The sequence below is a fragment of the Staurois parvus genome, unplaced genomic scaffold, assembly GCF_062004578.1.
Source record: "Staurois parvus isolate SC_StPar_1 unplaced genomic scaffold, SC_StPar_1.0 ptg000155l, whole genome shotgun sequence".
Taxonomy (NCBI): Eukaryota; Metazoa; Chordata; class Amphibia; order Anura; family Ranidae; genus Staurois; species Staurois parvus.
In genome coordinates, this window is record NW_028317951.1 from 28099326 (window position 1) to 28118532 (window position 19207).

The 19207-nt window shown below is 39.9% G+C and overlaps 1 protein-coding gene across 2 annotated transcripts in view; it reads right to left on the reverse strand.

Moving 5' to 3' along the window:
• The window catches only part of LAMP3 (lysosome associated membrane protein 3), a 72803-nt gene that overhangs the window by 11054 nt on the left and 42542 nt on the right, over positions 1 to 19207 (reverse strand). The window contains exon 6 of one of the 2 annotated variants that reach the window (XM_089675580.1): positions 11827 to 12643. The exons of the other annotated variant lie outside the window; for it this stretch is intronic. Coding sequence (XP_089531706.1) covers positions 12504 to 12643 — 140 coding nt within the window. The 3' untranslated portion in view covers positions 11827 to 12503. Of the gene's footprint in view, positions 1 to 11826; positions 12644 to 19207 lie in introns of those variants that run through there. 2 annotated transcript variants of the gene reach the window in all.

The following is a 19207-nucleotide window of genomic DNA, read 5'->3' on the forward strand; positions in this document are numbered from 1 at the left end:
AGCGTTTTCACACATCACTAAAATATTAGCTCATATTTATAACAGCCTTCCATTTCTCCATTTTCAATGTCTGTGCTGATCATTTCCCTGATGCCTCAATCAACCATGCCACTGCCTTCCACCTGAACTGACCCTGACCTGTTTATAGACTATGCCTCTGCCTGCTGTCTGCATTGTTTATCCACCACGTTTCTGCCTTCCACCTGAACTGACCCTGGCCTGTTTATTGACTATGCATTTGCTTTTTCCTGCTCTCTAGATTTTTTTTTTATCAACCACATTTATGCCTTCTTCCTTGACTGATCCTCGGCCTCTTAATTGACCATGTTTTTTGCCTCTTACTTGGATTGATTTTTTGCACTGCTACAGTCAGTGATGTATTTAGGTTTTGTGCTGCCCTAGGCAACACAAAAATTGGCGCCCCCCCCCAGAAAGAGCCTGACATTGACCAAGAACACCCCTACCCTCCACCCGAGCCTTCCACTACCACTGCCCCCCATGCACCAGCCACCATCCCCCATGGCAAGAGAGAGAAAGACACTCACCTTCACAGCTCCGGACATCCCCAGGAGCGAGAGTTGGGCTGTGCATACACCATCATGAAACCTACAGCATCTCTCGGAACCCACCAGGTCCCCATGCCACGTGTGTCCCTTCTTCCATCCCTTCTTCCAAGGGGCAGTGCCCCCCCCCTGAAAAATGCTGCCCTAGGCAAATGCCTTGTTTGCCTTCTGAAAAATACACCCCTGGCTACAGTAGAAGCACAGGGGTCTCACATATGTGAGGGGCTTCAGAGTAAAGTTCCAAGTAGAGAAAAACAGTTTTTGGTTTGCTCCAGGTTTTGTAATTCCTGAAACTGGGTCTGTTAATTCGGAGACTTTGCAGAGATTGGATGGGACAAAGCCTCTACCCCTGTGCACCAGTCCTACCTGACCGAGTCTCTAAGCCTGATGTTCCTGCCTGTTGCTTGGACCAATACTTTGGCTGTGCTGACCACATCTATCCCTACTGCCTGTACTAACCCAGGATCTTTTATGGGCCATGTTCCTACCTGCTGCCTGGATAAATACTTTGGCTGTGCTGACTATTTCTCTGCCTGCTGCCTGGAATGACCCAGGGCATTTTATGGACCATGTTCCTGCCTGCTGCCTTAACCAATACTTTGGTTGTGCTGATCATATCTCTGTCTGTCTGCTGTCTGTACTGACCCAGAACTTTTTATGGACCATGTTCCTGCCTGCTGCCTTAACCAATACTTTGGCTGTGCTGACCATATCTCTGTCTGCCTGCTGTCAGTAATGACCCAGAACTTGTTATGGACCTTGTTCTTGCCTACTGCCTGAATGTCAGTCTGCTGCCTGTACTGACCTGGAACAATGCACTCCTCAAACCACAGGTAATCTTTTGTTTACATTGTTTTCTATACAGTGTTTGTTGATTTTTGTTTTACACTTGTTGCACTGTTAGATACATATTGAGAAGGTCTAAGAGATGATTCACACATGTGCGGTGCAGATTGAAACTCAGATTTCACAACTAATTGATACAGTAGTTGTTCACAGGTTCATGTCAGATTTACGTCAGATTCAGGACAGGATTAGCTCTCTGGATTATCCTGTTCACACATATGCGGTTTAGACATTAATGGTTGTGTTGAGTTATTTTGAGGGGACAGCAAATTTACACTGTTATACAAGCTGTACACTCACTACTTCACATTGTAGCAAAGTGTAATTTCTTCAGTGTTGTCACATGAAAAGATAGAATAAATTATTTACAAAAATGTGAGGGGTGTACTCACTTCTGTGAGATACTGTATGTGAACAAACACCATAGGAAGCAATGTTATTTCACATGTAATTCAGATTGGATCTAGTCCTCATATATGCGAACCAGCATTTACACATGTGGCATTGCCATAATCAGGAGGAGTAGCAGAATGTATTTTGGGGTGTATTTCTTAGTATGTTCATGCTGCTTGTTAGAATTACCGTATTTTTCGCTCCATAAGACGCACTTTTTTCCCCTCAAAAAAGGGGGGAAAATGTCAGTGCGTCTTACGGAGCGAATATGGAGCGGCCGGTCCGGTATTTCCACCGCCGCCATGTCAGAATACCGGGCCGGCCGCTCAGCTCTGCAGCGGGACCTTATGGAGATGACTTCTGACCTTTGGGGAGGTGGGGAGCGGGTACCTGAATTTGACAGGTACCCGCTCTTACTTCCGCGGAGTTGTTCTTTGACCTTACCTGTTCCTCTATCCAGCGGCACGCTGTCTTCCCGGCTTCTGTAGTGTGGGCGCTCGGCTTGACAGCCAGGTGCCAAGTGCGCATGCACAAGAAGCGGTGCTTTTTGTGAATGGTAAGGCGGTACCTGGGACACATGACAGATCCCAGAAGCCGCCGGACCAATCACAAAGCGCAAGTGCTTCTCGCTCATGAACACTGGGCACCCAGCTGTCATGCCGAGCGCCCACACTACAGAAGCCGGGAAGACAGCGCGCGGCTGGATAGAGGAACAGGTAAGATCAAAGAACAACTCCGCGGAAATAAGAGCGGGACCGTCAAATTCAGGTACCTGCTCCCCCCCTCCCCAAAGGTCAGCAGTCATCTCTGTACTGTCCGCAGTCTCTGGTCATCCCTGTGCTGTCTGCAGTCTCTGGTCATCCCTGTACTATGTCCGCAGTCTCTGGTCATCCCCTATACTGTCCGCAGTCTCTGGTCATCTCCTGTACTGTCCGCAGTCTCTGGTCATCTCCTGTACTGTGTTCGCAGTCTCTGGTCATCCCTGTACTATGTCCGCAGTCTCTGGTCATCTCCTGTACTATGTCTGCAGTCTCTGGTCATCTCCTGTACTGTGTCCACAGTCTCTGGTAATCTCCTGTACTATGTCTGCAGTCCATTAGTTCAGAATTTTTTTTTTCCTGTTTTCTGCCTCTAAAACCTAGGTGCGTCTTATAGTCAGGTGCGTCTTATGGAGCGAAAAATACGGTATTTTATAGATTGACAACTTTGTGTAAAAAAACACATTTTCATTTTCTTTCTTTCTTCTACTTTCCAAAAAGGGTCATTTGGGGGGTATTTGTACTGTGCTGGCTTGTTAGTGTCTCAAGAAATGAAATAGGCCATCAGTACATCAGGTTTGATCAGGTGTGATCAATTTTCAATGATTGGTACCATAGCTTGTAGATTCTATAACTATCACACAGATGAAATAATATACACAGATTTAGGTTATTTTTACCAAAGAAATGTAGCAGTATACATTTTGGTGAAAAATTACTTATTTCTAAAATTTCACATCAGAAACAAAGAAAAATTAGTTTTTTTTTTTCAAACTCTTTGGTCTTTTTTCATTTAAAGTGCAAAAAATAAAAAAAACAAACAAAAACAGTGCTCATTAACCCCTTGGTGCCTAAGGGTAAAACAAATCCTAATGCCTAATCTTGCAACATGTGTTAGTAAAACCGTACATATCATCAAAACTACTTTGTACATCCAGGTGAATTGTACCTTGTTTTTTGCAGGACAAATTGGACTTTCATTTGATGGTAAATGGTAATGGATATCTCCTGATTTTTTTTTTATTATCAAAGGAAAACTGGCCCAAAATAGTAAAAAAACTCATTTGTTTTAAATTTAGCTATGTGTTTCTTGTTACTACCATAATTAGAGATGAGCGAATTATTCAAAAATTCGATTCGGCTGATTCGCCGAATTTGCGGGAGAAATTCGATTCGATGCGAATTTATTCGCCGCGAATTTAACTTATTTAAAGGGTTTCTAGGCTTCAGAGAGCCTTTATATTAGTGCAGAACACTGTACCTTTAATTTAAATGCCCTTGGAGTCTGCTGGGGAAGAGAAATAATACTGTCAGTCAGTATGACATGCAGATGAGTGCCGTCGATCTTAGAATCACCGCACACTTCACTCATTTGGGCAGTCACGGGGCACGACGAAGAAGAAGAAGAAGAAGAAGAATGAAAAGAAGAAGAAGAAGAATGAAAAGAAGAAGAAGAATGAAAAGAAGAAGAAGAAGAATGAAAAGAGGAATGAAAAGAAGAAGAAGAATGAAAAGAAGAAGAAGAAGAATGAAAAGAAGAATGAAAAGAAGAAGAAGAAGAATGAAAAGAAGAAGAAGAAGAATGAAAAGAAGAATGAAAAGAAGAATGAGAAGAATGAAAAGAAGAAGAAGAATGAAAAGAAGAATGAAAAGAAGAAGAAGAATGAAAAGAAGAAGAAGAAGAATGAAAAGAAGAATGAAAAGAAGAATGAGAAGAATGAAAAGAAGAATGAAAAGAAGAAGAATGAAAAGAAGAATGAGAAGAAGAATGAAAAGAAGAATGAGAAGAAGAATGAGAAGAATGAAAAGAAGAATGAGAAGAATGAAAAGAAGAATGAGAAGAATGAAAAGAAGAATGAAAAGAAGAAGAAGAAGAATGAAAAGAAGAAGAAGAAGAATGAAAAGAAGAATGAAAAGAAGAAGAAGAATGAAAAGAAGAAGAAGAATGAAAAGAAGAAGAAGAATGAAAAGAAGAATGAAAAGAAGAATGAACTATATTACTATATCAGTCTCTAATGGATGCTGGCGAGTTAAACCCCCTAACACCTGCTGTGCCCATTATGAGGGGTTCCCACCATCCCTGTGCTGAGGTTCTGGGTATGCACACCTGCTGTGCCCATTATGAGGGGTTCCCACCATCCCTGTGCTGAGGTTCCAGGTCTGCACACCTGCTGTGTCCATTATGAGAATTTCCCACCATCCCTGTGCTGAGTTCCTGGGTCTGTACACCTGCTCTGCCCATTAGGAGGAGTTCCCACCATCCCTGTGCTAAATTCCTGGGTCTGTACACCTGCTGTTCCCATTATGAGGGGTTTCTACCATCCCTGTGCTGAGGTCCCAGGTCTGCACACCTGCTGCGCCCATTACTAGGGGTTCCCACCATCCCTGTGCTGAGGTTCTGGGTATGCACACCTGCTGTGTCCATTATGAGGGGTTCCCACCATCCCTGTGCTGAGGTTCCAGGTCTGCACACCTGCTGCGCCCATTATGAGAAGTTCCCACCATCCCTGTGCTGAGTTCCTGGGTCTGTACACCTGCTCTGCCCATTAGGAGGAGTTCCCACCATCCCTGTGCTAAATTCCTGGGTCTGTACAACTGCTGTTCCCATTATGAGGGGTTTCTACCATCCCTGCGCTGAGGTCCCAGGTCTGCACACCTGCTGCGCCCATTACTAGGGGTTCCCACCATCCCTGTGCTGAGGTTCTGGGTATGCACACCTGCTGTGCCCATTATGAGGGGTTCCCACCATCCCTGTGCTGAATTCCTGGGTCTGTATGTACACCTGCTGTGTCCATTGTGAGGGATTCCCACCATTCCTGCACTGAGTACCTGAGTCTGTACACCTGCCAAAAGAAAGTTTCAGGATTTTGAAGGAGCAAAATACAGTAATACTGGAACAAAAATGAGCTGCGTGGTGGAGTTGCCAGAAGAAGAAGAAGAAAAGAAGAAGAATGAAAAGCAGAATGAAAAGAAGAAGAAGAAGAATGAAAAGAAGAAGAAGAAGAATGAAAAGAAGAATGAAAAGAAGAGGAAGAAGAATGAAAAGAAGAATGAAAAGCAGAAGAAGAAGAATGAAAAGAAGAAGAAGAAGAATGAAAAGAAGAATGAAAAGAAGAAGAAGAAGAATGAAAAGAAGAAGAAGAAGAATGAAAAGAAGAAGAAGAAGAATGAAAAGAAGAATGAAAAGAAGAAGAAGAAGAATGAAAAGAAGAATGAAAAGAAGAAGAAGAAGAAGAATGAAAAGAAGAAGAAGAAGAATGAAAAGAAGAATGAAAAGAAGAAGAAGAAGAATGAAAAGAAGAATGAAAAGAAGAAGAAGAAGAATGAAAAGAAGAAGAAGAATGAAAAGAAGAATGAAAAGAAGAAGAAGAAGAATGAAAAGAAGTAGAAGAAGAATGAAAAGAAGAAGAAGAAGAATGAAAAGAAGAAGAAGAAGAAGAATGAAAAGAAGAATGAAAAGAAGAAGAAGAAGAATGAAAAGAAGAATGAAAAGAAGAAGAAGAAGAAGAATGAAAAGAAGAAGAATGAAAAGAAGAATGAAAAGAAGAAGAAGAATGAAAAGAAGAAGAAGAATGAAAAGAAGAAGAAGAATGAAAAGAAGAATGAAAAGAAGAAGAAGAATGAAAAGAAGAAGAAGAAGAATGAAAAGAAGAAGAAGAAGAATGAAAAGAAGAATGAAAAGAAGAAGAAGAAGAATGAAAAGAAGAAGAAGAATGAAAAGAAGAATGAAAAGAAGAAGAAGAAGAATGAAAAGAAGAAGAAGAAGAAGAATGAAAAGAAGAATGAAAAGAAGAAGAAGAAGAAGAAGAAGAAGAAGAAGAAGAATGAAAAGAAGAAGAAGAATGAAAATAAGAAGTATTCCAGTACAGCAAAAAGTGTATCTGCAGAGAGCTCCGCTATTTCTGACAGTTCTCTGACAGTTCCTTCACATTTACAGCGGTTGAAACATTGTATCTATTTATTTCCGAATAAAAACATCTGTATCCTAAATGGAAACAAATAGATACAATGTTTCAACCGCTGTAAATGAACTGTCAGAACTGTCAGAAATAGCGGAGCTCTCTGCAGTGACACTTTTGCCGGCTGATCGGGAAAAATTTGATTCGTGCACCCGAAGTTGGCTAAAATTCGGATTCGATGCGAATCGAATTTTTCCCGATATTCGAAACGAATTCCACTTCGCCTGGTTTGATTCGCTCATCTCTAACCATAATCTACCACCAAAGAACAACCCAAAATACATTTTACAGCTCTTGACGATCACAGCGATACCATATATGTGTATGTTATTTGTTCTTTCTACCCACAGTACAGCCCAGAAACAACAGTGCACATTTTGTGTTTTATTACCTAAAACACACTGACACTGATACCATTTATAAAAAAAAAAATCTTGACTGTTGACCCTGACATTTGACCCAAACACTAACCCTGGCACTGAACTAGATTAAACCTTGATCTAGGTATTTTTTCTTTATTTCTTATTCTATTTTTTAATATTTATCTTTTTGTTTTGTTTTTTAACAAACAGTGGGGGTCCCCACCCCCATGAAAGGAGAGAGATACATTGTATTGAGATCCGGGGGACAATTTTCTATGTGCCCCGACCCCTCATGATCTAAAAAAGTCACCATCTTTGTTACTGTTTCCTCGTCTGTTTCTGTGTAAGTGTATGGGGATGCAACAGCTACACGGACACAGCAACACATTCTACTGTAATATGACAGGCATGAAGGTGAGCTTAAAAGACACACAGTTTGTGTTCAAGTCAAGTTTAAGTTTGGCTATGTGCAGCCAATGCATCTCCAAATGTTTCCATGGTCTGCTTGTATGCAGCACCTGGATCTCAAATGCATAAACAAACGACCTATATGTGGTCTACAAGCCTCAGCACCAGCGAGAATGAGGCCATAGAGATCCAACTCCTTTAAGCTTTTGTATGTACAGTACATCTATTCAACCATGTCAGAAATGAATAGAAAACCCATACTGACAAATAAGGAGGCAAATTCCTTTGGTTGTCTCTGACCTGGAACAAGAATGCAGGTCAGCAGGATTGCCGAAGTTAGTTCAGAATTCCTGTTCTGAGAGTCTGTTCATAGCCAAGTGCTCTTCAATGCACGTTACATGCCTTACTGTATTGCAATGACATTTATTTTCAATGGTAGCCCAACGCACTAAAGTAACTCCTTTTTTGTGGCACTGCAGTACAGCACCGTGTTACAAAAATGTGCAGGCCAGATTGGTGTTGGCAACCCATTCAATTTATGGGCCGCCTTAATGCAATACATATTAACACGCAATATGCATGTGTATTAGACATGTGCAGAAAGCAAAGGTTAGTTGCGATTTGTCATTTAAATAATTTTGTTTAGTTAAATTCATTTAATTAGTTTAATTTGTTTTCAGAATTTGTTTCATTTTGTTTAGTTTAATCATTTTCAAATTTGGTTCGAATTTTTATTCAATTCCAAATTAAAATTTTGGAAGACGGTTATATTCTATTTTGTTCAATTTTTTTCTATTCTTTTCTATTTGAATTTATTCTATTTGAAAATTTGAATTTCATAAGATGATTATATTCTATTTTTATTCTATTCTATTGTTTTTTTCTATTCTACTCTATTTTATTCTGTTCTATTCTTTTCTTTTTTATTCTATTAAAATTCATTCAATTCACAATAAAATTTTGGAAGATGGTTATATTGTATTCTATTGTTTTTCTATTATATTCTATTATTTTCTATTTTATTCTATTGTTTGTTAATCTTTTATATTCTATTCTTTTCTATTCTATTTTAATCTATTCTGTTCTAATTGAATTTATTCTATTCGAAATTCAAAGTTTGGAAGACCGTTATATTCTAATTTATTATATTCTATTGTTTTTTTTCTATTCTAGTCTTTAATTTTCAATTCAATTAATTTCTATTATAGTCTGTTCTATTCTATTTGAAATTAAAATTTTGGAATATGGTTATATTCTTTCTATTTTATTCCATTCTATTGTTTTTTTATTCTATTCTATTACATTCTATTTTTATTCTTTTATATTCTATTCTGATCTTTTCTATTATTTTCTATTTTATTTTAATCTATTCTATTTGAATGTATTCTATTCGAAATTTGAATTTTGGAAGATCGTTATATTCTATTCTATTATTTTATATGCTATTCTATTCTGTTCTTTTCTATTCTATTCTTTATTATTCTATTGTACTCTATTCTGTTCCAATTTATTTGAATTTCAGAAGATGGTTATATTCTCTCTTTTTTACTTATTATTTTTTTTCTGTTCTATTATTTTATTTTCTGTTCTATTATTTTCTACTCTATTCCTTTATTTTCTATTCTATTCTATTTCATTCTATTCTTTTATTTTCTATTTTATTCCATTTTACTCTATTATGTTCTATTCTATTATTTTCTATTTCTTTATTTTCTAATCTATTTTATTCTATTCTAGTTTTCTAATTTAATTCAAATTAATTTCATTATTTCGGATTTGTTTAAATTTGTTACTATTGTAATTCAGAGATTCAGATAGATCCAAATTTGAATGAAATGAACTGCACATGTCTAATGTGTATTAAATGCATCTCAGTGGAGGTGTGAATGGGGCCCTGAATAGTTGTTCTGAGTCTGTAACTTTAAAATGAATTAACCTTTTGGATTAGCATGACATTTTCAGACAACAAAAATAGCAATGGTAGCATTAATACTTCTCATGTACAGATTTCCTTTAATAAAATATGATTTTTTGACTGTTGATTACTCAAATTGTTATCTACAGTATAACTTTTTAATCTGTTCCAGTCATATGTAAAATGTTCACATTAAATCAACCTTTTTGCTAGGATAAAAAGTTTGATAGCAAAGCACTGTGTAAAAGAGGAAGTTGAATACTTACTTGTCCTGTAGGTGGTGACTCCAATATTTACTCTGATGTAGAGCTACCAGCACCGCCACTATTTGACACTTTTCTGCTTTGTAAGATAGCATGTCTCATGCAGAGCTCTGTGGTTTCTCCCACCAAGTTCTACATCACTACAGGACACAGCTGGCAGGTAAAACCACAGAGCTGGATAACAGCAATGCCCATAGCTATTCAACAGTGAGAAGACTGGAGTTGCTACCCACTAGACATGCAATTCTTTTGCAATGTTTACAGTAATCCTAGGTCTCAATTAATGCTGTTTAGGTTTCAAATTCTTAGTCTTGCTCATGCCAGAAAATACTAGCAGCGCTACACTTTCAGCACTGTAGGGATGAGATCTGTGGCTCCCATATAATGAAGGGATCCTGTTCTTCACCAGTCCTTATCTATCCCCTTCTGTAATCATGAAACACCTTGCATTCTTTTCAGAGTGTACAAGCAAGGGCGGACTGACCATTTGGAAACTCGGGCACCAGGGTCAGTAGGGGGCCCCCTGAGATGCCCCTGGTATCTTTTTCATAGGCTTTTTTGAGTTTGGGCAAGGACACAGGGGCCCCATGATCCCCTATTGCCTGGGGGCCCCATGAGTTGTCAGTCCGCCCCTGGGTACAAGGCTTTCTATGAATACACAAGCTGAAAGGAGGGAAGGGTAAATAACAGGATCTACCCTTGTCTGTTTACAATTTGTGTGATTAGCCAGGGGGCAGGAAAGTGTGGGTGAATGATAGGATCCCTTCGCTGGCGTAGCTCTCATCTTCATATTGCCGGATGTATAGTGTTGCCTGTACAATCTGGAGTGAGACTAGGATATTGAATCTAAACAGCAAAGATCCAGACCTAGAATTCCCATTCCCAAAGTAATTTGGTTGTACATACCACAAGTCAAGTTCAGCTGAAGGCTTGGTTCACATCTTTGCTGGTGGTGCCGCTGTAAGACCCGCACAAATACCTGCAGCTGCACCACCCAAACAAAGGGATGCAGGATCCGAGGGCGAGTGACATTAATTCTAATGGCACACCTCCCGCTCTGGAAATCGCTAATGTACTGGGAACCTTGGGAATCCCCTGCTGGCTTTGATTTCCAAAGAAGTGCAGGGACTTCTTCCCTACATGCCCTGGGGCATGGGAGTCCTTTCAAATGAAGGTGCTCTCGTGCCCATACAAATTGTGGCCCGCACAGCCGTACGTATGTGAACCTGGCCTTAAAAAGTATTTCTAAATAAAATACTGTATTTTAAATTTTAGGTGAAAGAGGTAAAAAATAAACAAACAATTACTAATTCTCATTTAACTGCTTCCCAACCGCCCTATAGCAGATATACTGCTACAGGGAGGCATGGGTGCGCAAAATCACATATAATACATTTCCATTCGTGGCTGCGGCTGTCAATCACCAGGTCCCAGCTGATGATTACTCGCCGGCGCCCGGTGATTGCCAAGCATCTCCGACGGGGAGGAGAACTGTTTGTAAACAAAACAGTTCTCCTCCTTGTCAGGTTGTGCACACTGCTTTGGATGGCCATGCACAGCACAGTGAAGTACAAACACACGGCCCCTAGTATAACACACCCAGCACACAGTTAACCTGTTGATTGCCCCTCATGTTAACCACCTCCTGCCCAGTGCCATTAGTACAGTGTCAGTGCTTTTTTTTTTAGCACTGATCACTGTACTGGTGTCACTGGGGAGGTCAGTGACACCAAGTCAGTATCCCCCAGTGTCAGAATGCCTGCCGTAGTCCAGCTATAAGTCGCTGATCGCTGCCATTACTAGTAAAAATAAAAGATTAAAAAAAAATTCCAGTATCCATACTGCCATTTGTAAACTTGTAAACACTGTAACTTTTGCATAAATCAATTTACACGTATTGGGATTTTTTTTTAGAAAAGACAAACATTTTGGCCTAACTTTATAATGAAATTTGATTTTTTACATCAAAAATTTTGTTTTTTTCTCAAAATTGTTGGTCTTTTTCTTTTACTAGCGCAAAAAAATAAAAATGAACAGGCAATCAAATACCGCTGAAAGCCAGCTCAATTTGTGGGAAAAAAAGGACATAAATCTCTTTTGGGTGCAGTATTGCATGACCGCGCAATTGTCAGTTAAAGTAATGCAGCGTCGTAATGCAAAAGATGGCCTGGTCAGGAAGGGGGGGGGGGGGGTATATCCTCAGGAGGGCAGGTGGTTAAAATAATTTTAAATTTGCTTTTATGTGGGTGATCATAGACCATCCATCATCCTGTAGACTCCTTGAATGAGAAGCATGTGACTATGGGATCGAAATACAAAATATTGCAGTCATTTGTAAAATGAACATCTCCTTCCAGAGTTGGGCTGAAATAGGTATTCCTTTATTAATAAAAAGGTCTTCAATATAAAGAAAACATTGGCTTTCATTGTGTCAGTTGGCTAACCCAAATCAGTGTTTTCTGTTTCAATAATGTTTATTGTTTTCAGGCAAGAGAAATAAACGGGCTGATGTCATGCCCACGCAGGGGCTCAGATATTCATGACAACATAAAACAACAAGCATAAACAAGATGAACAACAGAGTCATCTCAGAACTGTAACAAAGCCACAGAAGTGCTAAGATGAAAAGTAAAATGTAGCAAGCCTCCATGGCAAGGATGGTGCCCTCCCGGAGCAGAACCACCCCAAGGGGGCAGACTGCCCTCGAGTGAACATACTCTCAAAAGGAGAGGCAGAAAAGAAGTAGAAAGAACAAGAGGGAAGGAAGGAAAACAAAGAAGAAGAAGAGAAAGGATAGGGAGAGGGGTAGTGGGACTCCATGGACTCGGAAATCCCGCAGAATATAGATATATATGGCCAGAACAGATATGGTAAAGCAAGGGGAAGGAAAAGGAAATCATTTATCAGTGTTTTCATTACATAATCATGACTTATACAAGTTAAAATATTTGACAGATGGTGCTTTTTGGTAGCAGCCAAATGGTTGTGCTGAGGTAAGTAGATTTATCACTGCTGTGAGTGGTGAATGTGAGCGTCTCAAATTCGTTCATATCCTGAGCTTCGTCTTCTTCTTGTGAGCAGGAACACGAGAATGATAATCAGTATCAGCCCCACCACCGCCAAGGCAACACCCAATGAAACTAACAATTTGTTTCTGTCTTCATAACAGATTTGTTCTGCAAATAAAGCCACAGTAGAGATTTGCAGATGAATTGTGATGCTCTGAACAAATCTATAAATCTTTTTTCTTTCTATGTCTGAAACTCAATAACTTAGAGAGAACCTGTCACAACTGTTTTATTCAGGCCCTGTGCAGGAATTACTGAGGCCCCTTTTACATAGACTGCACCTGAACCAATCCTCTGCTGAATCACAGTGACACGGAACAGACAGCACTTTTGTGACCTCTGTCTCAATTCAGTTTTTTCTCCTTGAACTCAGGGTTTAATGAAGCCATGTTAGGTCTATGAGCAGGTGAATGCAAACAGACATGCATTCGTTTACAACTTTTTTATTCCCGATTCATCACATTTAGGCCCAGAAAGACACAAACCTCCATTTTTATCCTTTATTTTTATTTAGATGGGGACTCAGGAATAATATTTACATCCTCCCACCCACAAATTGACATTGAGCTTCCTTTCAGATCAGCCTGAAAAACAGATGGATTTGAATGGGATTGCTGTTTGAAATGGGCTTTTAGGATTTATGCCCTCCCATTTACTAGAATTATTTACCTGTTCTGAGCCATAACTTGTTTTCATTTTAGATATAATAAGCTCTTTCAGACGGGGCAGACTCCATCCCAATCAGCAGGGGATCTGCTCTTAGATCCCTGCTGATCGGAGCAGAGCGGATGGATGACAGGTCTTTTGCAGAGCGGACAGGAACAGAGCCCACTCTGTTCTTTGGATGGCAAGGTGTTAATGGACTCCGCTGTCAATTTACACCTGACAATCCTCTGATTCGATACAATTCGATACCCTTCCACTCATTTTTTTTTTAGCAGACTGGATCAGACACGAAGGTAAGCAAGAGTAAGTGGACATAGGTCTTTTTACCCGCCTGTCCTTGGAGGTGAATAGACCATCCGATCAGGTCCACCGGAAAAACTGACAGACCTGAATGGACCTGCCGTGTGAAAGGGGCCTAAGTGAGGATTAAAACAACTATCAGATTTTTTTTTTAAATCAATTTTGCTCATCAGGGAGATTTCCCTTCACTTCCTGTCCTGTAGACCTAAGACATTTTTTTAAGATTCATTTGGGTAAGAGAATCGATAAAATTATACATTCTACCCCAGAAACGTTTCATCTTGGGGCATTACCACCAGATGTGACATGAAGTACCTTCCTGTCTACAGCCCCTGCAACAGAGTGGGGAAGCTCCCGGGACATACGAGGCAAGTCTGACTGGGAGAATAATTAGATTAAGTAAAGTTGATCCAGGGAATATCCGATTGCATCTCTGGGGATCAGGAAGGAATTTTTTTCCCTGCAGGAGCAAATTGGATCATGCTTTGCTGGGGTTTTTTTTGCCTTCCTCTGGATTAACTTTGGGTATAGAATTATAACTTTTTTTTTTCTATGGTTGAACTGGATGGACCTTTGTCTTTTTTCAGCCAGACTAACTATGTAACTATGTAAAAGATTATCATTTAAATGTGAAGACAATCACCTCTTAGACAATTTTCACAGGTGACCCCATTGTAAGATTGCCGCTCTATTTTTGTTCTTGTGGCAATTAGAGAATGTAAATTTCCCCACAGGGGACACAGGCATTAATAAAAACGTGGCATTGGTTCTAACTTTTGTTTTTAGATATACTTTAAGGTTGGGTAGTTGACAGGCCAGCAACTTTCATACTATAGAAGATGTTTGACCATCTGCTGTATTAATCACAATTCCTTTATTTCTAGTCTGAGAGGTTCATTTTAATATATAAATGTTTAAGTAATTCTATAGTATCCTTATCAAGGTATCTGACAGCATCATCAAAAGTAAATTGTAAATGATTTCTATGGAGCATTGTCTTCCATCTTGCTTGAGGTGATTGTAGCCGTATTAGTGGACTTGCAACAGGAACAATTGAGTACTGTCCGTGATACTTTTTTTATTTGCACTGACATACAATTTTTAGGACAAGCTTTCGGGGTATGTCCCCTTCTTCAAGGTCCAAGCAGTACTGAGTATGATTATGTATGTAGTACTACTTGGACCTTTAAGAAGGGGACATATCCCGATAGCTTGTTTGTCCTAAAATTTGTATGATAGTGCAAATAAAAAAAGTATCACGGACAGTACTCAATTGTTTCTTTATGGAGCATTCAAAATGCAGAGGTCCACAACTGTTATTAAAGCTGAATTCTGATATAATAAGCTTAGTGTGCAACAGTGTGGCCAATTAAGTTACTGTATAAGAAATAAAAAATTCAGATGATTAAATTAGCAACCAATCAGATACATATATTTTGAACTGCTGGGATGTGATTGGACATACCATCAATGTTCTTTGATCCAGATTTTATAAGATAACCCCAAATAATTTAAAAGTGTTTTTTAAAAATAATTTTAGCCCCCTTGCTCATTCTAAAAAGGGTATACATTCACTAGTTTTCAATATTTTTAAAAAATCCACTTAAAATAAAGGCATTGACAAATGTAAACAAATTATTAGAAGCATATCAAATGTAATAATGTGATACAAGGAAGACAGCGCTGGGTGGTCTTAAGGTTTGGGTATGTGCTGCACCAACAAGCAACATTAGAATCAGCCCCTGATTGACATTTGGCTGATGTCTGAGCTTTGGAGAAATATACAATATTATACTTTACTATTATATTATTGGTTCCACTTTGTAAAGTAGAAGCCACTGACACACATATACCGTGTATATATATATATATATGTGTGTGTGTGTGTGTGTGTGTGTGTGTGTGTTTTTGTGAGTATAGATTGCTGATTATGCTTGTCGCAGACATGTTTTAATCCACTGTTTACTGAAAGTCTATTCAAAGCATCAACTGCTTTTTCTGTTACTGAATACTTTCTATGATAAGTTTTGAACTGGACACAATATTCTAAATTAGGTCTAACAACCATCAATCACTTAATTACAGTAATTTTAAAAATGCTGGGGTGGAATGAGAAGGTAAAATGAAATGAACACAATGGATCCATGCAATGGTGACCTTGCTGTGAGGGATAGACCAGGGTGAACTTTAAGGCAGTGGTTAGAACCCCTTTTTAAGGTCCCCCGCCTCTGGGAAGGCACTGTAGGTGGAGTTAACTTATTTCCTTATATTCCAGGGCTGAAAAAACTATAGGGCAGAGGTTGATGGGAAGAGACCGCATACAAGATGTCACTATGTTTGTAGGTTACAGTTTGAATGGAATATGCCCTTCATATGCATAAAGAATAACTGTACAAAAGTACAGTTATCAGTGAGACAGTGCAGAAAAATGAATGTAAAAAGCTCTGATCACAAGTTTTGGGCAAAATGATTTACCTCTAACATGAGCAAGTCATGAAGCAACAATACTTTTAAGGAAAATGATGACTGTGCAAGGGTTGATAGGCATATGAGAGAAAGAGGAAGAACATGTATTTTGTAATGTGGTATTGCAACACATATGGAAGCAATACCAACAAAACGTATATAGTTATTGGGAAAAAACTATAAGCATGTGAATGAAAGAGGAAAAACACTAATGTTGAAATGTCTTATTGAAATGCATCCACGTTTTTAAAATGGGCTGATATACTGATTTTATCTTTATGGCATATGTTTGCATATCAAAACTGCAGACATAGGCATTGTTACTTCTAGAGATGAGCAAATCGAAGTATCCGAAGTGGAATTCGAGTCGAATATCGGAAAAATTTCGATTCGTGCCGAATCCGAAAAATAGCCTAATTCGGACGCGCGAATCGAAATTTTTCAGAAAATGGCGGCTGACATGTGCGGCGACGGAGCGGGGATGTCTGGGAAGGCGTGCAGACAAGGCGCGCTGACCCATAATGCATTCCTCAACTACATGTGATCGCATCAGCCAATCAGCAGCCAGCCAGCCAGCACTGTGTAATGGTCGAGCTATAAATAGCGGCCATTTTGGAATTCTTCATTTGCCTGCAGTTATTGAACAGAGGCAGACCGCTCTGTACTAGGGACAGGGACAGAGTTAGGGCCACAGAAACGATAATTGGGGACAGAGAAAAGTTACTTAGGGACAGAGAACCATTACTCAGGGACACAGACTTGTTAATGAGGGCCACAGAATCGTTATTTAGGGACAAAGAAACGCTAGTTAGGGCCACAGAATTCATACTCAGGGACAGACAGAATTGTTACTCAGTGCCAGAGAATTGTTACTTAGGGCCACAGAAACGTTATTAGGGCCACAGAATTTTTACTCAGGGACAGACAGAATTGTTACTGAGTGCCAGAGAATTGTTACTCAGGGACAGACAGAATTGTTACTGAGTGCCAGAGAATTGTTACTTAGGGCCACAGAAACTTTAATTAGGGCCACAGAATTTTTACTCAGGGACAGACAGAATTGTTACTGAGTGCCAGAGAATTGTTACTCAGGGACAGACAGAATTGTTACTGAGTGCCAGAGAATTGTTACTCAGGGCCCCAGAAACTTTACTTAGGGCCACAGAATTTTTACTCAGGGACAGACAGAATTGTTACTGAGTGCCAGAGAATTGTTACTCAGGGACAGACAGAATTGTTACTGAGTGCCAGAGAATTGTTACTTAGGGCCACAGAAACTTTACTTAGGGCCACAGAATTGTTACTCGCACAGACACAGAATTGTTACTCGCACAGACACAGAATTGTTACTGAAGGCCACAGAACTGTTACTTAGGGCCACAGAATTGTTACTCGCACAGACACAGAATTGTTACTCGCACAGACACAGAACTGTTACTGAGGGCCACAGAACTGTTACTTAGGGCCACAGAATTGTTACTCGCACAGACACAGAATTGTTACTCAGGGCCACAGAACTGTTACTTAGGGACAAAGAAACGCTAGTTAGGGCCACAGAATTCATACTCAGGGACAGACAGAATTGTTACGGAGTGCCAGAGAATTGTTACTCAGGGCCACAGAAACTTTACTTAGGGCCACAGAATTTTTACTCAGGGACAGACAGAATTGTTACTGAGTGCCAGAGAATTGTTACTCAGGGACAGACAGAATTGTTACGGAGTGCCAGAGAATTGTTACTCAGGGCCACAGAAACTTTACTTAGGGCCACAGAATTTTTACTCAGGGACAGACAGAATTGTTACTGAGTGCCAGAGAATTGTTACTCAGGGACAGACAGAATTGTTACTGAGTGCCAGAGAATTGTTACTTAGGGCCACAGAAACTTTACTTAGGGCCACAGAATTGTTACTCGCACAGACACAGAATTGTTACTCGCACAGACACAGAACTGTTACTGAGGGCCACAGAAACTTTACTTAGGGCCACAGAATTGTTACTCGCACAGACACAGAATTGTTACTCGCACAGACACAGAACTGTTACTGAGGGCCACAGAACTGTTACTTAGGGCCACAGAATTGTTACTCGCACAGACACAGAATTGTTACTCAGGGCCACAGAACTGTTACTTAGGGACAAAGAAACGCTAGTTAGGGCCACAGAATTCATACTCAGGGACAGACAGAATTGTTACGGAGTGCCAGAGAATTGTTACTCAGGGCCACAGAAACTTTACTTAGGGTCACAGAATTTTTACTCAGGGACAGACAGAATTGTTACTGAGTGCCAGAGAATTGTTACTCAGGGACAGACAGAATTGTTACTGAGTGCCAGAGAATTGTTACTCAGGGACAGACAGAATTGTTACGGAGTGCCAGAGAATTGTTACTCAGGGACAGACAGAATTGTTACTGAGTGCCAGAGAATTGTTACTTAGGGCCACAGAAACTTTAATTAGGGCCACAGAATTTTTACTCAGGGACAGACAGAATTGTTACTGAGTGCCAGAGAATTGTTACTCAGGGACAGACAGAATTGTTACGGAGTGCCAGAGAATTGTTACTCAGGGCCACAGAAACTTTACTTAGGGCCACAGAATTTTTACTCAGGGACAGACAGAATTGTTACTGAGTGCCAGAGAATTGTTACTCAGGGACAGACAGAATTGTTACTGAGTGCCAGAGAATTGTTACTTAGGGCCACAGAACTGTTACTTAGGGCCACAGAATTGTTACTCGCACAGACACAGAATTGTTACTCGCACAGACACAGAACTGTTACTGAGGGCCACAGAACTGTTACTTAGGGCCACAGAATTGTTACTCGCACAGACACAGAATTGTTACTCAGGGCCACAGAACTGTTACTTAGGGACAAAGAAACGCTAGTTAGGGCCACAGAATTCATACTCAGGGACAGACAGAATTGTTACGGAGTGCCAGAGAATTGTTACTCAGGGCCACAGAAACTTTACTTAGGGCCACAGAATTTTTACTCAGGGACAGACAGAATTGTTACTGAGTGCCAGAGAATTGTTACTCAGGGACAGACAGAATTGTTACGGAGTGCCAGAGAATTGTTACTCAGGGCCACAGAAACTTTACTTAGGGCCACAGAATTTTTACTCAGGGACAGACAGAATTGTTACTGAGTGCCAGAGAATTGTTACTCAGGGACAGACAGAATTGTTACTGAGTGCCAGAGAATTGTTACTTAGGGCCACAGAAACTTTACTTA